Consider the following 21,103-nt stretch of genomic DNA (forward strand, 5'->3'; position numbering starts at 1 on the left):
TTATCTATGACCCTTCAGAGTGTTGTGCAAATCCACTTTTTCTGGGCCTCGGTGCTGTTATTATGAGATATAGGCTGGGAATAGGTTATCTCTGAGAAGCCATCTAGCTCAAAGGATGTGGCATTCTTGAGACTCGAGACAATGGGGCTCTTGTAGAAATGACCAATGTGCAATTGCACAGGGTCCCTTTAAGTCAGGGCTATTCCTGGGCGGCAACATTTCATTTGACTTCCTCTCCTAACAGCACATGGGCAAATTATGTTCTTAAACTCTCACCCCCATCTTCCAATTTGCAGAAAATTGTAGTTTTTAAACAACAGAAAAATGTTCCTGAACACTGCACCTGGGATAGAAACTCCACCCCGTTCTACTCCCACTGAACAGCATCCTGAGCATCACCTCTGTAGATGCAAAGCCCCAAAGAGGTGTCAGGGGACAGGAAATGTCCCAGGTCCTGGGTCCACACTCTTCTCTTCTACAGGCACTGCCTGCAAATCTCCTCTGGTATCAGACCCTCTCTCAGCCCTCAGCTCCTGAGCACTTGTTCAGCTGGGCCTTTTCCTAAGGCTCTCTGTCTCAGCTGAGCCCAGAACAATTACTTCCACCTGAACAAGGCTGTGCATGTGGCCTTGCTTCTCTCTTTACATCAGTCCTCCAAACCACCCTGGAGAGACCGAACTAACACCCTTCTAGGGCACCGTGCCATGGCAGATGCTACAATGTCTCAGGACAAATGGGTCTCAACATTGGACCAGACACATGCCCCTGCCTCAAGGAGATCAGCTCACTAGGTTGACACAGGTAGGAAATCAATTTTAATAGAATGTGATGAGTTGGACAGTTGACCTTTACCATAGTAAGTATGGAGAACATGAGCCCATTGGGGATCACACACCAGGCTCTCTTTAGGATGTGATTCCCAAATCATACCAGAAAATGAGTAACTCTATGTCTATCCACTTCATCCTAATTTTCATGGAGCATGGCAATGGCGGGAAGCATTGTGAGATTAAACAGAGGTTGGAGAATTCAAGGAGATTAGGTCCACGTCAGAGGCCATGGTCAGTAGGCTTGTACATACCAGAAATATACTGGGAAGTGGGGCCTCCCACCGTGCGGGAAGCAACCCCTCCTTTTGGAAGATCAGGACTATGGTCTCCACAGCAGCTGTTCACTATTTCAAATTACACTTTTTAACCTGGCCTCACTTTCCAGGGTCCTTAACTAAGTTTCACAGCCCGACTTCAAAACTAGAGGTTTTTACATTTTTGATTGCTGTTAACATTAGATTGCATGGACCAGAAAATTCACGAGTGATTGTTGAGAAACAAATGCATCCACACCGTGTCAGTGTTTGGTGCAGATTTTTGGCTGGAGGCATCATCAGACCATTCTTCTTTGAAAATGCGGCTGCTCAGGCAATATCAAAAGATTGGGTATGTGCCAACAAAGCCGTGGAGGCCGTTTACCGAATATTCTATTCCATAGATAACCCTATACTGTATACTTTATGATTCAATAAAAATTTATAATTTTTAATTATAAACCTGTGTTTACTATCAAAATTACTTCTTTCGTGAATTTTGGGACACCCTTAAGTTTTAGAGTAAGGACTATGTGCTGGAAGTGCTAGGTACTAGAGCTCAGTGAAGCTAAAATAAGTGTTTTTCCTCCCTAATTTGGAATAAGGACATATGGGGACAATGACGTGGTGTGGTTCCCACAGTACAAGTGGGCTTAGGTGGCAGGCAGCGTAAAGGAGGAAGAGCACATTTGATTGTGGAGAAGTAGTCTGTGTCCACTTCCAAGGAGAATCCATAGAGAGAAGTTCAGATTTCTAGTCTGTTGAGATACAGTGGGGCCTTGACTTACGAGTTTAATTTGTTCTGAGACCTAGTTGGTTAAGGAGCTCCTTAAGGAGCTTCTAAACTCAAATTACTCTATCAACTCAATGCAAAAAATCAGCTAAGAAACAGCTGGTATCTCAAAAAACTCGTTAGACAGGGCATTCGTAAGTCAAGGAACCACTGTACATCATATTCAACAGGAAGGTGAGGAATTCAAAGATATTTCAGGCAAAGAGAAGCATTAGAAAAATTGAATTGAGTCAGGAAACAATCAGACATATTGGGGAGGACTGGGACCATCAGGAGGTAAGTTCCCAGGACAGGAACAGGGATGGCTGAGCAGAGAGGAAGTCAGACACCAGCTCTGGGAGCCCTGGCAGGATGGTTCCTAGCAGGACGGGCAGTCCTGGTGCAGGAGGAGAGAAGACAAGTGGAGGGATTGGTTCAAGCTGGGAGGTTTGCAGGGAGGGTATGGCCCCACAGCAAGTCAGCACCAGAGATCCTAGTCAGTGGAGAGCAGTTGGTGTGGTGGATCTTGGGGTGCAGGCGGAATAGAGACAGAAGAGGGTACTGACAGGAGAAAAGTGAAAAGGTCCAGAGAAGCAGGTCTCCCTGAGTTTGAGAGCAGGTGGAAGGAGAAGGAGCAGGGGAGCGGACAGACAATACCAGTGAGAGAGTGAGGTGTAGGCAGGGAAAAGCTCAGACATGTCCTAAATGATGACAAGCTACAGAGGATGGGCAGGAGAGGATGCCCCTGAAGTGGAGGGAAGTGATGGTCTCAGAACTTAGATACTATTGACACGGTGAGAGTAGGAGGTAGAGGAGTCAACCAAATGGACAAATACCTCACCCCTTGAGTTTCCTGCAGGTGGGACAGAAGATTTTGTAGGCAATTGACTAATTTCTCCCTGAAGAATGTGGCCTGATTGAGGGGTTAGCAGGAGACTGTGAGTAGGAGGTAGGGAGTGACCAGCTGGATGATGGGATCCTCAAGGAGGGGAGCTACTGAAGCAGCAGGTATGTGCCTAGAGGTGGCCCTGGATGTGCAGGTGAGTGCTGACTGGCCTCCTGGCCCATGGAGAGACCCCATGTGTGGGAGAGCCAATGCTTGCTGAGGAATCACTGTGTCCTTCTTATTTCTGAAATCCTCAGCCCCTAGCACTTTTTATGACATCAGAGAGCCCAAGGGTAATGACATGGCCCTTCCTATGACAAATGAGGGTATCTGTCACTTTGGATGCTCAGCATGAGCTCTCCTCCCACTGTGCACTGTCCTCCCTACTCTTCTTCCATCTTCTCTTCCACTCGGTGCCCAGACACTCTCTGGACTCCAGCACTAGCTTTCCTCCTCATGCCTGGAGCAGCCATCACTCTGTGCTTTCCCCAGACACCCACCTCCCAGCATTTAGCAAACCATTGGGAGGATCAGCTCAGTAGACAGGGTGGGTCTCTCACCTCCACAGGGACACCACACAGGCTAAAACACACACACACACACACACACACACACACACACACACACACACACACGCAGGCACAGGGACAGAACAGAGCCCAGAAGCCCAGGACCAGGACAAGGGATCTAGTCCTCTGAGCACTGCTGAGTGTCGTGTTCAGAGTGACCAGTGCTCATGTGCCCACAGTGTCGTCCACCCAATGCCTTTTTCAGTGGTGCCATCTCCCCTATGTCCCTGGGGTCATGCTGGGCAGGAGCCCATAGACATGAGGCACCATGTTCACACCTCCCTCATCACCTGCTCCCTGCAGTTCCTGGATCCCTAGATGCTGATCGTGGTTTGAGAAGGAAAAGTATGGCTGGGCCAGGAGAATGCTCTGCACTGCTGACTCTGGAACCTGGCACGCTGGCTGCACTAAGGAGCAGGGGCAGAGGTGGACAGAGGCCCTGCTGAGAGAGGTGGTCAGTTATGCTGGGGGCCAAAGGGAGGGCACCCTCCTGGCACATTCCTGGGTAAGTCCCCCCATTGAGAACCCACAATTACATTCACCAAGAAGGAGCCGTTTTGACAGCATAAGTAGCCAAAGGAAAGCAGGATACAGGCTGTATCTGGGCAAAAGAGACACTTTATTGTTTCTTGGATGCCTCAGGCTGGGCTGGGCTCAGTGTCCTCCCCCGGAACAGAGCGGGGCTCCATGGCTGTGATTGTGGTAGTCCGTGGCTATGACTCCCAACACCGACAGAAACTCAGAAAAGTCAATCTTCTTATCATTATTCTTGTCATGGTCCTCAAAGATATGGGCCAAGAAATCTTTGCCCTTTTTTTCCTGTGGAAAAGATAAATTCAGTCCCAAAAGTCTTACGGTTGGAATAGGAGGAAGAGGAGGCAGAAAGGGGGAGAGAAGAATCTGGGGCCACACAGATGTAGCTGGTGTGGGCCAGTGTAGGGCATTTGGGGATGAGGGGAACGTTAGCATTACCCTGCAGGTCACTGAGGGAGATTCCTTGGATTAAGTATCAGCATGAAACAGAGACCTAGTGGTTGTGGGCAGACTCAGAACAGAGCCTCACTGATCAATGAGCTGGTGGGTGTGGAGTCTTTAGACCCAGACCTGCTCACCCGACCCACTTCCAGGACCCCATCTATGTAAGTTCTAGAAACTAGATTGGCCCTACCCCTTGTCTCTTCATTCCTAACCCTCCTCTCCTATCTCCTATTTGCCTTCCTGAATCTTCCATGCTCAGTGCCCTCCTTTGCTCACCTACTCTCTCTGTCACTTAGCAACCTCTCTTTTTCTAATCAGTTCAGTACATTCTAACTGTCAGACTAAATCAGGTCTATGAATGAGCTCTTTCATTGTAATGAAAGGTGTTAAATTTTATCAGCCATGGGATTTCTATCACCTTCCCTTGGATCTCAGAGAATCGAATGGAGGCTTCTAGAGTCTTAAGTCTCCTGGATGGAGATTGAAAAGTGAGAGGGGACCCATTCTTTACTCTCCTATTTCACCACCTGATAACTACCCTTGTAATCCAGATGCCTTTACTCTTTGCCACATGTATCATCTCTTTCATCCTGATAATAGGTCAGGAAAGTCCTTTTAGGACTTTTTGCAGATGAGAATATTGAGGATCAGAAAATGGGATTGACTTGTCCAACATCCACCACCATGCTAGGGCCCAAGCAACCGGGAGAAGTCACCCAGACTCACACAAGCCATGAGGAAGTTTGGGAAATTCTCCTTCAGCATCTTCAGCAGGCCCTGTTTGTCAATCTTGTCATCAGGTTTGGTGTATTTGTGGAACAGGACGATCAAGTCCATCACGGACTGTTCAACTGGAGTATGGCTCATCTTGGTTTTCAAGGAAGCTGCCAGAGAGAAAGACGGGGACCTTTGTTATCCTTCCCCCCAGGTGAGGGACCATCAGTCAGGACAACGGGGTGGGAACTGAGCATCCAGTGAAGTAAGGCTCACTTGGGATCAAAAGGAACATATTATCCTAGGAGGTGGAATGAGATGCTCACATGGAGGAGAGTGTGACCAATGCTGGGGCCTGGGCCCATGCAGGGCGGGGTCTAGAGGAGATGGAGGAGAACAGAGAAACCCCCTGTGGACAGAACCACAGGAGGTAGAAGCAGAGGGGGTGCGGGTCAACCACATGGAAAAGGACTGACGTTTTAGTTGGGACCTGAGCCAAACACAGCATTTGGATGACTCTACTCTTCAAGAGCATCAACACCGTCTCCTCCAGGGTCACAGTCAGGGTTAGAGTCATGGGGACAAAATAACTTCTTGACTAGTCAGGCCTGACCCTCCCTGGGCTGTTATTAGAACGAGACCCCTGAGGTGCCGATTGTGAAGATAGAGCAAGCTCTAAATGAAATGGCCCTGGAGGCTCCCAGAGGTGACTGTGAGTAGTATGGTGAGTGTGAGCAGAGATATACATCCCTGTTTTGAGCTCCCACACGTTTTCCTGGACCATCCCCACCAGTGGGAAAGAAAGACTGCTGACCAGCATTGGTATCATGTTTGAGATAAAAAGAAATTCCTGCCTCAGTTTTAGACTCTTGGGTGGAATGTGGGCAGATAGTCTCCTTCGGATGACTTTGTACCTCCCTGCTCTCTGGAACCTCACGGATAAACCACATTTCAGTACCTCCAACAACAGTCTGGACCCCAAGCAGAGAAATGGGACAGTGCAGCCCTCACACCCCAGACTTTCCAAAACTCTCAAGAAATGTGTATGGCCCATATCTTTGGGCTTCTAACAAAAACAGATTTTCTTATCATCTGGGAAAAAAACAAACCTTACTGCTATGTCCCTATATGTAACTATTCAAGGCCTTCTGTGAACTTGGCCAACGTCAGAGCTGAGCCCTGTGCACAGAAAATCACTGGTCTTTCCCTCAGCTGCGCAGAAGTTCCAAAACATTAGTTGATGGGTTTCTGATCCATATACTGGCAGATCTTCTCACCATGGCAAGGTGAGTGGGTGTCCCAGGCTTGGGTTCAGGAGAACCTTCCGGACTTGGATAGAGACACCCTCTCTCTCTGAAGGTTGATGTACAAATTGAGTCTTCCCCAACCTGTGGTCTGAGAGTAAGGTGAGTCCAGAGGGAAAAGAAGAGAAGGAGAGAGGAAGGGTCATTTCCTCAGCTCCCACCAGAGATGTTTCCACAGCGTTATTACACAGGGGCCAACAGAGCAATGGGAGCATCGGTCCAGCCATCTTGTAGATGAAATCCTCAGGACCCCACTGGAATAAAGTTACACAGCACCATAACAGGCAAAGTCCCATAAGAGGTAGAGCCCCGTTACAGGCAGAACCCCATTACATCTGGACCCAAGCTCCTGAATCCTCTCCCATCACTGCTTTTCCCTACTCCTGCAGACAACAGAACACCCTGGGCCCTGATGAACCTCCTGGAAAAGATATAGGCGCAGACTTACCAAAGCTGACGAGGAGGCAGTGAGGAGAAGGTGAGTGTTCTGTGCATCTGGGCAAAGACTGGTCTCTTTATAAGGCTCAATCTGGCTCCACCCAGGCACTGGGAGCCTTTGGGTCATATCTGTCTACTTCCTGGACCATTGTTTCACTCAAGTGGGTGGCACACACCTAGGAGTGTGTGTTCAGCATGTGCCAGTAAAATCCCAGGTAACTCCCAAAGGGAAACACCTAGAGCCTTCTTCTGTCCTCACTTCCCTGGGGTCAGGGGTGTGGAAGACAATGGGATGTGTTGTAAGGCACAAGAATTCTGGTACTGAAAATGAGTTTCTGAATTAAAAGAGGATGGAACTCTGAGACGCATCATGGTACATATTTGCTCATCACCCACTCCTTCCACAATTTTATTCTGGCATCTAACACAAACTCTCTCCAGTGGTTTATAATTCCATAACTATACCACACATCACCTAACCTGTCATATTAATATTCTTCCTAAAGCGTCAAAACATTATGAGATGGAGCTGTTAACCTCATGTTGAGGATGGGGAATTGAGGGAGTAAGAGGTAAGCAACATTCTTATGGGCACGAGGCTAATAGACAGAAAGTTTAAGATATGATCTCAAAAAATCCTGATTCAAAACCTTGCTCCTATCCCCACTACAAGACCTCTAGGGTCACTGCAGGGCCTGTGAACTCGAAGTCCAGGGGAGAGAGGCAGGGTCACCTCACTCCCATCTTCATGTTGAGTCCTCACTGGAGCGCCAGGAGAGAAAGCGGTGGCATGACCCACAGTGACAGACCTGGGAACACAGAGAGAGCAGTGGCTCAGCATGTCACCTGCAGGCGAGGGAAGACGGGAGGTCAGAGCTCTGAGTCCTGGCATTAGCCCCACACTCTAGAAATTCACTTCACAGCTCCAGGGCCCACCAGGGCCCACCAAGGAAGCCACTGTCTAGATTCAGAGATGGTGACCACCATGAAATGAGCCGGCAGGAGATTGGGAAAAGTTGCCACCTCTCCCAGGATGATGCCTTCCTATAAATTCTTCAATGATGTTTCTACTTCCCTTATGCAAAATAGTCTGCTTAGGATTCTGTAGCTCATGCCCTGAGGTCTGTTATGTCCTGACCTGCTGTGGAATATCTGGTTCAGGTGCAGGAAACAAGAGCTTGGAGTTCAGGATGAAACCTGGGGACCTCTGGGGACATACCATGCTGATTCTGATTCACTGAAGAGTCCTGGTTCCTGCTCTCTGTTACTCTTAGAACATGCTCCCATGGAGTAAGGAACTGCTCAGGCATTGGGCACCCTGTGATCAGGCCCACCACTGGGCTCCCAGGTCAGGGCCCGCCCCCTCCCCAATGCACTGGCCTCCATGCTTCAGCCTGGCCTTTCTGTCCCCAGTTATATCCATATTTGCATCAGCACCAGTCCTCTCTGGTTCACTCATTTAATTTCCTCTTACTGCCTCTCAAAGCCTCCCAGGAAGGATACTCAGAACACCTGGAGCACAGGCTGCCTCTGGCAGGGGAAGTGAGATGGATGCCCATTTTGTCCCCGGTGTAGCTTTTGATACTTGAACAATGTCAAAATACTTTAAATTAGTTTTTAATTAGTTTAATTTAACTTTTGCTTTGTTCAATTCTGGCCTCACGGTCAGAGTCTGAACTATGTATAGTCCTCAGCTTCCGGAATCTAAACATCATTGATCTGTTGCACGGTCTCTCTCCTATTTTACTTATATACTTATTTTCCCTTAATCTTCATTACTATTCAACTCCCCCTCCCCCCAAAAGCTAAAAAATAAAATGTATGTTTTCTGTTCATTTCTATGCATACTCATCAATGTAAATGATTATTTTGGACTATGCTTTATAGATGTCCTTTATGTGATATAGATCACTCATACAGAAAAATATAATACACTACAATGTACAGCCCAATGAATTATCTCCAACACCTGTGACTGCCACCCAGGTCAATGAATAAAATATTGCCACCACCCCTACCAGTCACTGCCCCTTTTCTCTCTTCCTGGAAACCATCATCTGGACTTTTATGGTAAGGCTTTCTCTTTGTTTCATTTGAATTTTACCACTTAAGCAAATTTATTGAAGGAGAACAGATTCTATAAATTCTTCTATGTTTGACTTAGTTTGCCCAATATTATACTTAGAAGTGATATCCATGTTGTACTGGTTGTTCAGCATTGTATACTATATGTCTTGGTATAAATATCACATCATTTTCTATAATTCTGCTTTAGATATCATATGCCCTTAATATTCTTGTTTTCCTTTTGTATGGTTTCCAGCTCAGGTGACCATTGATTTTGACCTCTGACCTCAGGTTTCTGTGGGGATCAGCCACCCTCTTTGGTGCGGTATGTGGAAAGGGCCCCTGAACGTATAGCCCATGTTGCCAAAGAACGTTTGACTCAGGGAATGGAAGATACCTATAGCCTTTCTGGAGGTGGTGAGTGATAAGGGCGATGCTGGGGTGGGACTTGGCTGTTAGTCACAATAGTTGCAAACACTAATGTCTCTGACAATAAACAGGGCTGTTTTGAAGTTGGTCCCTGAAACATGGGCTCATCACCTTCTTCTTCCTTAAACACCCATGTCTTACTCAACCAGAGCCTGCCCTGGGCCCTTTCTACATACCTCACCAGACAGGGTGTCTGATTCCCCTAGGAGCGTTAGGGCAGAGGTCAAAATCCCTGGTCACCTGAGATGGAAACCATTCAAAAAGAAGACAAAGTGATGAGCATGTGGTATCTAAAGCAGCATTATAAAAAAATTATGGCATATTCATATAAAGATATATATATATATATATATATATATATATATATATATATATAGTATACAATGAAGAATAAACACAGTACAATATACAGCTTGTAAATGTAATACTGAGAAAAATAAGGCAGACAAAGAAGAATACATAGAATATGTTTCCCTTCAAATAAAATTTGAAAGTAGAGGAAATGGCAGTGTTCAGGAATGTATGCTTAGGTGGTAAAATGAAACAGAGAATGGGTCTTATTTAAAAAGTTCTGATGGTGGTTTTGGAGAATAGAGAAAGCAGGCGGGTACGGGTGGTGGCAATGTTTTACTCATTGACGTGGGTACAATCACAATTGTAAGAGATTCATTAGAGTGTGTACTGTAGTTTGTTGTACTTTACTGCATAATTAATGTTTAATAAAAAAAAATTTGGATAGAACACGGGCCAAAATAACTATTTATATTGGTGAGTATGCATAAAAATAAACAGAAAACATATATTTCCTTTTTGGCTTTTTATGGGGAAATTGAATGGTAATGAAGAATAAAGAAATATAAGTATATAAGTAAAAATAAGATACCTTGCAACAGATTAATGATGTTCAGATTCCAGAAGCCAAGAACTATTCATAGCTCAGTCTGTGAAAGTGAGTCCAAGACTGAACAAAGAAAAACTTATATATAAAAATTGAAAATGAATTTGAATTATCTTGACATTGTTCAGATTTCAGAAGCTGTACCAGGGCGAATGTGGGAAAGACATTTCAGTTCCTCTGCTCCAAGTGACCCCTCTGTAGGTTTCCTGTGTGTCCTTCACAGCAGGCTTTTCGTGGCGGTGAGCACACATTACATACGTGAACCAGAGAGGGCTGGTGCTGGGGCAAATGTGGACATAACGGGGGACAGAAGGGCCAGGTGTGGAAGCCCAATGCATTGGGGGGCAGGGGCAGGCTGAACCAGGCTCAGCAATGGGCCTGGTCCCAGGGTACCCAGTGCCTGAGCAGTCCCCTTACTCATGGGAGGACCTTCTAAGGGGAGCAGAGAGCAGGAACAAGGATTCCTCAGTGAGTCAGCAGGGTCATTCCCCAAAGGTCCCTAAGCCTCATCCTAAGCTCCAAGCTCCTGTCTCCTGCACCTGAACTAGATTTTCCACAGCAGGTTGGGACATAGCAGACCACGGGCATGGCCACTGACTCCTAAGCAGACTGTTTTGCATAAGGGAAGGATGGACATCACTGAAGAATTTATAAGAAGGCATCATCATGAGAGGGGAGGCAACATTGCCCAATTTCCTGCTGGCTCATTTCATGGCGGTCACCATCCCTGAGTACAGACAGTGGCTTCCTTGGTGGGCTCAGGCAGTCCCTGGAGCTGCATAGCGAAGTTCTAGAGTGTGGGGCTAATGCCAGAACGCAGAACTCTGACCTTGTCTCTTCCCTCACCTGTAGGTGAGGGGCTATTCACTCTGTGCTACCTGTCACAGTGGGTCATGCCACCTCTTTCTCTCCTAGCACTACAGTGAGGACCCTACATGAAGATGGAACTTGGGTGACCCTGCTTCCCTCCCCTGAACTTCAAGTTCACAGGCCCTGCAGTGACCCCAGAGGTCTAGTAGTGGGGTTAGGAGGGAGCTTTTGAATCAGGCTTTTCTGGGTCATCTCTTGAGCTTGCTGTCTATTAGCATTGTGCACATAGGAACTTAGCTTACCTCTTACTCCCTCAATTCCCTGTCCTCACCATGAGGGTAACAGCACCATCTCATAAGGTTTTGAAGGTTTAGGAGGAATGTCAATATGACACGTAAGGTGATGCGTGGTATAGTTATGGATTTATAACCACTGGTCAGAGTTTCTGTTAGATGTCAGACAAACTTGTAGAAGGTGATGAGCAAACATAGACGATGCTGCCTTCAGAGACCCATCCTCTTTAAGTTCAGAAACCCAGTTTTCTCTACCACAATTCCTGTGCTTTTAAGATAATCCCAGTGTTTTCCCCTCCCCAGCCATGGATTTCCTTAGCCACAGAATAATCCTCTAGAATAGTGCAATCCCTTGGGAGTGCCGGGCATTATACAGGAACATGATGAACACACTCTTCTAGGTGTGTCCCACCCACCTGAGTGAGGCAATGGTCCAGGAAGCAGAGAAACAGCATGGCCTAAGGGCTCCCAGTGCCTGGGAGGAGCCAGGCTGAGCCTTATAAAGGGACCAGTCTTTGCCCAGATGCACAGCACACTCACCTTCTCCTCAGTGACACCTCGTCAGCTCCGGTAAGTCTGCACCTAACTCTTTGCCAGGGGGGTTCGTCAGGGCCCAGTGTGTTCTTCTGTGTCCAGGAACAGGGAGAGCGATGATGGGAGCGCATTCAGGAACCTGTATCCAGTCTCAACTCTGCCTGTTTTCTGTCTTTCCAACTTGAACCCACTTAGTCCCAAGGGCCTATGTTCAACAAGATGTCTGTACTGATGCTCCCATTGCTCCTTTGGCTCTTCTGTGCCAACTCAGTTGGAGCATCCCTGGTGGGAGCTCAGTATATGAACCTTCCTCTCCTCCTTGTCTTCTTTTCTCTCTGGAATCATCGGACTCTCAGGCCATGGCCTTTGCACCCCAACCTCAGGAGAGTGGCTGGCTCTCCCAAAGTCTGGAAGATTCTCCCAAACCCAGACCTGGGATGCCCACTTGCTATGCCCTGGTGATAAACACTGCCACTACCTTGGATCAGGGACCTATCAACTTAAGTTTTGAACCTTGTTCCCCGTGAGGGAATGACCGGTGACCTTCTGGGCACAGAGCTCAGCTAAGGCCTTGGCCAAATTGAAAGAAGGCCTTAGGTGTTTTAACTTAGGGACATAACAGGGAGGATCTTTCTCCCAGATCAGGAGACAATGGAAGTTTTTGTTAGATGCCCACACATGGGAGCCATACACATTTCTTGAGAGTTTTCTAAATCTGGGGTGTGAGGCCTGCACTGTCCCATTTCTCTGCTTGGGATCCAGACTGAGGGTGGAGGTACTGGCTTTGGGAAGTCAGACCTCTTTACTTAAATGTGGTCAAACATTGGGGTTCCAGAGAGCAGGGAGGTACAAAGGTCATCTGAAGGAGCCTATCTCCCCAAATTCACCCAAGATTCTAAAACTGAGGCAAGTATTTCTGTTCATTTCAAACATGATGCCTACACCGGTCAGTAGTCCTACTTTCAATCTGCTGGGGATGGTCTAGGAAACCTTGTGGGAGCTCAGGACAGGGCTGTATATCTCTGCTCACACTCACCATCCTACTCATACTCACTGCTGGGAGCCTCCAGGGCTTCTTTCATTTAGAGCTTGCTTTATGATCACAATGCACACCTCAGGGGACTCATTCCAACAGTAGCCCCGGGCAGGTCAGGCCAGACTCCTCAGGACGCCATTTTGTCCCCATGACTCTAACACTGCTGTTGACCCTGGAGAAGACTGTGTTGTTGCTCTTGAAGAGTAGAGTCATCCAAAAGCTGTCTTTAGTTCAGGTCCCAACTAAAACGTCAGTCCTTTTCCATGTGGTTGAACCCTACCCTCTCTGCTTCTGCCTCCTGTGGTTCTGTCATCAGTGGGCTTCTGTATTCTCCTTACCTCCTCTGGGCCCTGACCTGCATGGGACCAGGCCCCAGCTTGGTCACACACTCCTCTTTGTGAGGATCTCATCCCTCCTCCTAGGATGATACAGCTCCTTCTGCTCCCAACTGAGGCTTACTTCACTGGATGCTCAGTTCCCACCCCATTGTCCTGACTTAGGGACCCTCACCTGGGGAGAAGGATAACAAAGGTCCCCATCTTTCTCTCTGGCAGCTTCCTTGAAATCCAAGATGAGCCATACTCCAGTTGAACAGTCCGTGATGGACTTGATCGTCCTGTTCCACAAATACACCAAACCTGATGACAAGATTGACAAGCAGGGCCTGCTGAAGATGCTGAAGGAGAATTTCCCTAACTTCCTCACGGCTTGTGTGAGTCGGGGTGACTTCTTAAGGTTGCTTGGGCCCTGGCATGGCGGAGGACTTGGGACAAGTCAATCCCATTCTCTGATCCTCAATATTCTCATCTGCAAAAAGGCCTAAGAGGACTCTCCTGACTTATTATCAGGATGAAAGAGATGGTACATGTGGCCAAGTGTAAAGGCATCTGGAGATCAAGGGTAGTTATCAGGTGGTGAAATAGGAGAGTAAAGAATGGATCCCCTTCCACTTGTCACTCTCCATCCAGGAGACTGAAGCCCAGAGGCTCAGGCTTTGCCTCTAGGAGCCTCCATTCGGTTCTCTGAGATCCAAGGGAAGGTGATAGAAATCCCATGGCTGATAAAATTTAAAACCTTTCATTACAGTCAAAGAGCTCATTCATAGACCTGATGTAGTCTGACAGTTAGAATGCACTGAACTGAATATGAAGAGAGAGGCTACTGGGTGACACAGAGAGTAGGTGAGCAAAAGAGGGCACTGAGCATGGAAGATTCAGGAAGGCAAATAGGAGATAGGAGAGGAGGGTTAGGAATGAAGAGGCAAGGATAGGGCCTATCTTCAGTCTCTGGGTAGAACTTAGGTAGATGGGGTCCTGGAAGTGGGTCGGGGGAGCAGGTCTAGGTCAAAAGACCACCCCCCCACCAGCTCATTGATCAGTGAGGATCTGGGCTGAGTCTGCCCACCACCACTAGGTCTCTCTTTAGCTGATACTTGATCCAAGGAAAATCCCTTAGTGACCTGCAGGATAGAGCTAATGTCCCTCTCATTCCCAGATACCCTCCACTGGCCCACACAGCTACACCTGTGCGGCCCAAGTGCTTCTCTCCCCCTCTCTTCCTGCGCCTCCTCCTGTTCCACCCATAACACTTTTGGGACTGAATTTATCTTTTCCACAGGAAAAAAAGGGCAAAGATTTCTTGGCCCATATCTTTGAGGACCAGGACAAGAATAAGGACAAGAAGATCGACTTTTCTGAGTTTCTGTCGGTGTTGGGAGTCATAGCCACGGACTACCACAATCACAGCCATGGAGCCCCACTCTGTTCTGGTGGAGGACACTGAACCCAGCCCAGCCTGACACCTCCAAGAAACAATAAAGTTTCTCTTTTGCCCTGATACAGCCTGTTTCCTGCTTTCCTTTGGCAACTTATGCTGTCAATACCACCCCTTCTTGGTGACTGTAATTTGGGATCTCCATGGAGTGATTTACCCAGGAATGTGCCAGGAGGGTGCCCTCCTCCTAGCCGACAGTATAACTGACACCTCTCTCAGCAGGGTCTCTGTCCACCTCTGTCCCTGCTCCCTAGTGCAGCCAGCGTGCCAGGTCCCAGGGTCAGCAGTGCAGAGCATTCTGCTGGCCCAGCCATGCTTTTCCTTCTCAAGTCATGATCAGCCTCTGGGCATCCAGGAACTGTAGGAAGCAGGAGCTGAGGTGTGAACACGGTGCCTCATGCCCGGGTGTTCCAGCCCAGCATGAACCCAGGGACACAGGGGAGAAGGCACCACTGAAAAAGGCATTGGGTGGCAGCCACTGGGGCACATGGGCACTGGTCACTGTGAACGGGACACTCATCAGCCCTTGGCCTGTGTCCTGGGCTTCTGGGCTGTGTCCTGTCCCTGTGCATGTGTGTGTGTTTTATCCTGTGTGTGGTCCTTGTGGAGGTGAGAGAACCACCCTGTCTGCTGAGCTGATCCTCCCAATGGTTTGCTAAATGCTGGGAGCTGGGTGTCTGGGGAAAGCACAGAATGATGGGTTTTCCAGGCATGAGGCGTAAAGCTAGTGCTGGAGTCCAGAGAGTGTCTGGGCTGCAAGTGAGAAGACAGGACTGAAGAGGAGCGGGGAGGAGAGGGCAGGGAATGATGAGCAGAAAGCTCAGGCTGAGTCATCAGTGACAGTCCACTCCACTAGCCATGGAAAGAGGCGTGCCATTACCCACACAGGGCCCTTCCCATCTGCCTCTGTCCTTCTGGGATCTACAGAACCAGCTCACACCTGGAGCACTGGGCCCAGCTGCTCCTTTCAGAGCTGGAGCATTGTGAGCCCACAGAGGTAGAGGCACAGGATGAGGAGGCCTGCGTGTGGATGGTATGGGTGAGTGGGGGGCTATGCCACACAGAGAAGAGCTTCCAGAAACTAGGATTAGTCAGGAGCAAAGAGTTGCTCTGATCACTGTCCCCATGGCCTGCAGTCTAGGAAGAATTCCTGGGGTGGGCTCTGGAACAGGGATTCCATGGATGGATAGCAGAGATGTTCTGTCTTTAGAAGGCACATCGAGGCAGTCATGTTGATAACATGTTCTCTTCTGGGATCTACAGAACCAGCTCCAGAGCAAGTTCCAAAAAGACCTCAAGAGGCAATGCCGACTCCAGTGGCCTCTCCCAAGTCACAGCGGGCTCTGGGCACAACTTTCATAATTTTCACGAGGCCGAAGAACTACCTGCAGTGTGTGGGCAACTCGCTTCAGCTCCTGTGAAGTCTGCAGTCCCAGACCCTGGGCCAAGGCGTGTCAGCGGCCACTGCAGAGAGGGCTTCCCCTTTAGATACAGTTTTTGAACCTTTGAGTTTATGTTACATATGCTTAGAATTCAACTGTATTTTTCTGATACTACTGAGTAAAATACGATCTACTTTAAAGAAAATGGAATGAAATACATTTAAAACTAAATTTAATTTAAGTTAAATCAAATTTAACTATGAACCCTCAGAGTGTTGTGCAAATCCACTTTTTCTGGGCCTCGGTGCTGTTATTATGAGATATAGGCTGGGAATAGGTTATCTCTGAGAAGCCATCTAGCTCAAAGGATGTGGCATTCTTGAGACTCGAGACAATGGGACTCTTGTAGAAATGACCAATGTGCAATTGCACAGGGTCCCTTTAAGTCAGGGCTATCCCTGGGCAGCCACATTTCATTTGATTTCCTCTCCTAACAGCATATGGGCAAATTATGTTATTAAACCCCCACCCCCATCTTCCAATTTGCAGAAAATTGTAGTTTTTAACCAATAGAAAAATGTTCCTGACCACTGCAGCTGGGATAGAAACTCCACCCCGTTCTACTCCCACTGAACAGCATCCTGAGCATCACCTCTGTAGATGTAGAGCCCCAAAGAGGTGTCAGGGGACAGGAAATATCCCAGGTCCTGGGTCCACACTCTTCTCTTCTGCAGGCACTGCCTGCAAATCTCCTTTCCTATCAGAACCTCTCTCAGCCATCTGCCCCCGAAACTAGTTCAGCTGGGCATTTTTCGAAGGCTCTCTGTCTCAGCTGAGCCCAGAACAATTACTTCCACCTGAACAAGGTTGTGCATGTGGCCTGGCTTCTCTCTTTACATCAGTCCTCCAAACCACCCTGGAGAGACCAGACTAACACCCTTCTAGGGCACCGTGCCATGGCAGACGCTACAATGTCTCAGGACAAATGGGTCTCAACATTGGACCAGACTCATTCCCCTGCCTCAAGGAGATCAGCTCTCTGGGTTGACACAGGTATGAGACACAATTCTAATAGAATGTGATGAGTTCTACAGTTGACCTTTACCATAGTAAGTATGGAGAACATGAGCCCATTGGGGATCACACACCAAGCTCTCTTTAGGATGTGATTCCTAAATCATACCAGAAAATGAGTAACTGTATGTCTCTCCACTTCATCCTAATTTTTCTTGGAGCATGGCAATGGCGGGAAGCATTGTGAGATTAAACAGAGGTTGGAGAATTCAAGGAGATTAGGTCCACATCAGAGGCCATGGTCAGTACGCTTGTACATATCAGAAATATACTGGGAAGTGGGGCCTCCTGCCGTGCGGGAAGCAACCCCTCCTTTTGGAAGATCAGGACTATGGTCTCCACAGCAGCTGTTCACTATTTCAAATTACACTTTTTAACCTGGCCTCTCTTTCCAGGGTCCTTCACTAGTTTCACCGCCAACTTCAAAACTAGAGGTTTTTATATTTTTGATTGCTGTTAACATTAGATGCGATGGCCCAGAATTTTAACGATTATATTTCAACAAAAAAAATAATAGTTCTTGAGTAAGGACTATGTGCTGGAACTGCTAGGTACTAGAGATCAGTGAAGCTAAAATAAGTGCTTTTCCTCCCTAATTTGGAATATAGACATCTGATGACAATGACACGATATGGTTCCCATAATTCAGGTGGGCTTAGGTTGCAGACAGCATCAAAGAGGAAGAGCACATTTGATTGTGGAGAAGTAGTCTGTGTCCACTTCCAAGGAGAATCCCTAGAGAGAAGTTCTGATTTCTAGTCTGTTGAGATACATCATATTCAACAGGAAGGTGAGGAATTCAAAGATATTTTAGGCAAAGAGAAGCATTACAAAAGTTGAATTGAGTCAGGAAATAATCAGACATATTGGGGAGGACATGGACCATCAGGAGGTAAGTTCCCAGGACAGGAACTGGGATGGCTGAGCAGAGAGGAAGTCAGACACCAGCTCTGGGAGCCCTGGCAGGATGGTTCCTAGCAGGACCAGCAGTCCTGGTGCAGGAGGAGTGAAGACAAGTGGAGGAATTGGTTTAAGCTGGGAGGTTGGCAGGGCGGGTATGGCCCTGAGACAAGTCAGCATCAGGGATCTTAGTCAGTGGAGAGCAGTTGGTGTGGTGGATCATGGGGTGCAGGCGGCATAGAGACAGAAGAGGGTACTGACAGGAGAAAAGTGCAAAAGTCCAGAGAAGCAGGTCTCCCTGAGTTTGAGAGCAGGTGGAAGGAGAAGGTGGGGAGGAGACAGACAATACCAGTGAGAGAGTGAGGTGTAGGCGGGAAAAGCTCAGACATGTCCTAAATGATGACAAGCTGCAGAGGATGGGCAGGAGAGGATGCCCCTGAAGTGGAGGGAGGTGATGGTCTCAGAACTGAGATGCTAATGACACGGTGAGAGTAGGAGGTGGAGCAGTCAACCACATGGACAAATACCTCACCCCCTGAGTTTCCTGCAGGTGGGACACAAGGTTTTGTAGGCAGTTGCCTAATTTCTCCCTGAAGAATGTGGCCTGATTGAGGGGTTAGCAGGAGACTGTGAGTGGGAGGTAGGGAGTGACCCAGCTGGATGATGGGATCCTCAAGGAGGGGAGCTACTGAAGCAGCAGGTATGTGCCTAGAGGTGGCCCTGGATGTGCAGGTGAGTGCTGACTGGCCTCCTGGCACCATGGAGAGACCCCATGTGTGGGAGAGCCAGCGCTTGCTGAGGTAGCACTTGTGTCCTGCTTGTTTCTGAAATCCTCAGCCCCTACCACATTTATGACGTCAGAGAGCCCAAGGGTAATGACATGGCCCTTCCTATGAGAGATAAGAGGATCTGTCACTTACGATGCTCAGCATGAGCTCTCCTCCCTCTCTGCACTGTCCCCCCTACTCTTCTTCCATCTTCTCTTCCACTCGGTACCCAGACACCCTCTGGACTCCAGCACTAGCTTTCCTCCTCATGCCTGGAGCAGCCATCCCTCTGTGCTTTCCCCAGACACCCAGCTCCCAGCATTTAGCAAACCATTGGGAGGATCAGCTCAGCAGACAGGGTGGTTCTCTCACCTCCACAGGGACACCACACAGGATAAAACACACACACACACACACACACACACACACACACACACACAGGGACAGAACAGAGCCCAGAAGCCCAGGACCAGGACAAGGGATCCAGTCCTCTGGGCTGCTGAGTGTCCCATTCACAGTGACCAGTGCCCATGTGTCCTCAATGGCCGCCACCCAATGCCTTTTTCAGTGGTGCCATCTCCCTTTTCTCCCTGGCGTCATGCTGGGCAGGAGCCCATGGGCATGAGGCACCATGTTCACACCTCCTTCAGCTCCTGCTCCCTACAGTTCCTGGATGCCCAGATGCTGATCGCGGCTTGAGAAGGAAAAGTATGTCTGGGCCAGCAGAATGCTCTGCACTGCTGACACTGGGACCTGGCACGCTGGCTGCACTAGGGAGCAGGGGCAGAGGTGGACAGAGGCCCTGCTGAGAGAGGTGGTCAGTTATGCTGGGGGCCAAAGGGAGGGCACCCTCCTGGCACATTCCTGGGTAAGTCCTCCCATTGAGAATCCACAATTACATTCAACAAGAAGGGGTGGTTTTGACAGCATAAGTAGCCAAAGGAAAGCAGGAAACAGGCTGTATCTGGGCAAAAGACACACTTTATTGTTTCTTGGATGCCTCAGGCTGGGCTGGGCTCAGTGTCCTCCCCCAGAACAGAGCGGGGCTCCGTGGCTGTGATTGTGGTAGTCCCTGGCTATGACTCCCAACACCGACAGAAACTCAGAAAACTCGATCTTCTTATCGTTATTCTTGTCCTTGTCCTCAAAGATATGGGCCAAGAAATCTTTGCCCTTTTTTTCCTGTGGAGAAGACAAAATCAGTCCCAAAAGTCTTATGGGTGGAATAGGAGGGGGAGGAGGCAGAGAGGGGCAGAGAAGCATCTGGGGCCATACAGGTGTAGCTGGTGTGGGCCAGTGGAGGGTATCTGGGATTGAGGGGAACGTTAGCATTACCCTGCAGGTCACTGAGGGAGATTCCTTGGATCAAGTATCAACATGAAAGAGAGACAGAGTGGTGATCAATGAGCTGGTGGGTGGGTGGTCTTTATACCTAGACCTGCTCCCCTCCCTCACTTCCTCCTCTACCTAAGTTCTACCAAGAAACTAGATAGGCCCTACCCCTTGTGTCTTCATTCCTAACCCTCCTCTCCTATCTCCGATTTCCCTTCCTAAATCTTCCATGCTCAGTGCCCTCCTTTGCTCACCTACTCTCTCTGTCACTTAGTAACCTCTCTTTTTGTAATCAGTTTAGTATATTTTGTCAGACTAAATCAGGTCTATGAATGAGCTCTTTCATTTTAATGAAAGGTGGTAAATTTTATCAGCCATGGGATTTCTATCACCTCCCCTTGGATCTCAGAGAACCGAATGGAGGCTTCTAGAGGCTTCAGTCTCCTGGATGGAGATGAACAAGTGGGAGGGGACCCATTATTTACTCTCTTATTTCACCACCTGATAACTACCCTTGATCTCCAGATGCCTTTACACTTGGCCACATGTATCATCTCTTTCATCCTGATAATAAGAAAGGAAAGTCCTTTTAGGCCTTTTTGCAGATGAGAATATTGAGGATCAGAAAATGGGATTGACTTGTCCAACATCCACCACCATGCTAGGGCCCAAGCAATCTGGAGAAGTCACCCAGACTCACACAAGCCGTGAGGAAGTTAGGGAAATTCTCCTTCAGCATCTTCAGCAGGCCCGGCTTGTCAATCTTGTCATCAGGTTTGGTGTATTTGTGGAACAGGACGATCAAGTCCATCACGGACTGTTCAACTGGAGTATGGCTCATCTTGGTTTTCAAGGAAGCTGCCAGAGAGAAAGACGGGGACCTTTGTTATCCTTCCCCCCAGGTGAGGGACCATCAGTCAGGACAACAGGGTGGGAACAGAGCATCCAGTGAAGTGAGTCTCAGTTGGGAGCAAAAGGAACAGTATTATCCTAGAAGGTGGGATGAGATGCTCACAAGGAGGAGAGTGTGACCAATGCTGGGGCCTGGTCCCATGCAGGTCAG

At 48.3% G+C, this 21,103-nt stretch overlaps 2 protein-coding genes across 2 annotated transcripts; one reads left to right on the top strand and one right to left on the bottom strand.

Moving 5' to 3' along the window:
• Positions 1-3,965: 3,965 nt before the first annotated feature.
• On the bottom strand, positions 3,966-20,881 carry LOC308534692 (uncharacterized protein; the record flags this gene model as incomplete). The annotated part of the gene is made up of 4 exons (XM_081113259.1): positions 3,966-4,130; positions 5,016-5,173; positions 19,734-19,890; positions 20,741-20,881. 4 exons carry the CDS (start codon positions 20,879-20,881, stop codon positions 3,966-3,968), a joined length of 621 nt encoding a protein of 206 aa, XP_080969385.1.
• LOC308533704 (protein S100-A7-like) lies at positions 13,384-14,594 on the top strand (the record flags this gene model as incomplete). The annotated part of the gene is made up of 2 exons (XM_081111792.1): positions 13,384-13,524; positions 14,430-14,594. The coding sequence occupies 2 exons, from the start codon at positions 13,384-13,386 to the stop codon at positions 14,592-14,594; spliced, it is 306 nt and encodes a 101-aa protein (XP_080967918.1).
• Positions 20,882-21,103: the final 222 nt, after the last annotated feature.

Source organism: Myotis nattereri (genome assembly GCF_964212035.1).
Source record: "Myotis nattereri genome assembly, chromosome: 18".
NCBI lineage: Eukaryota > Metazoa > Chordata > Mammalia > Chiroptera > Vespertilionidae > Myotis > Myotis nattereri.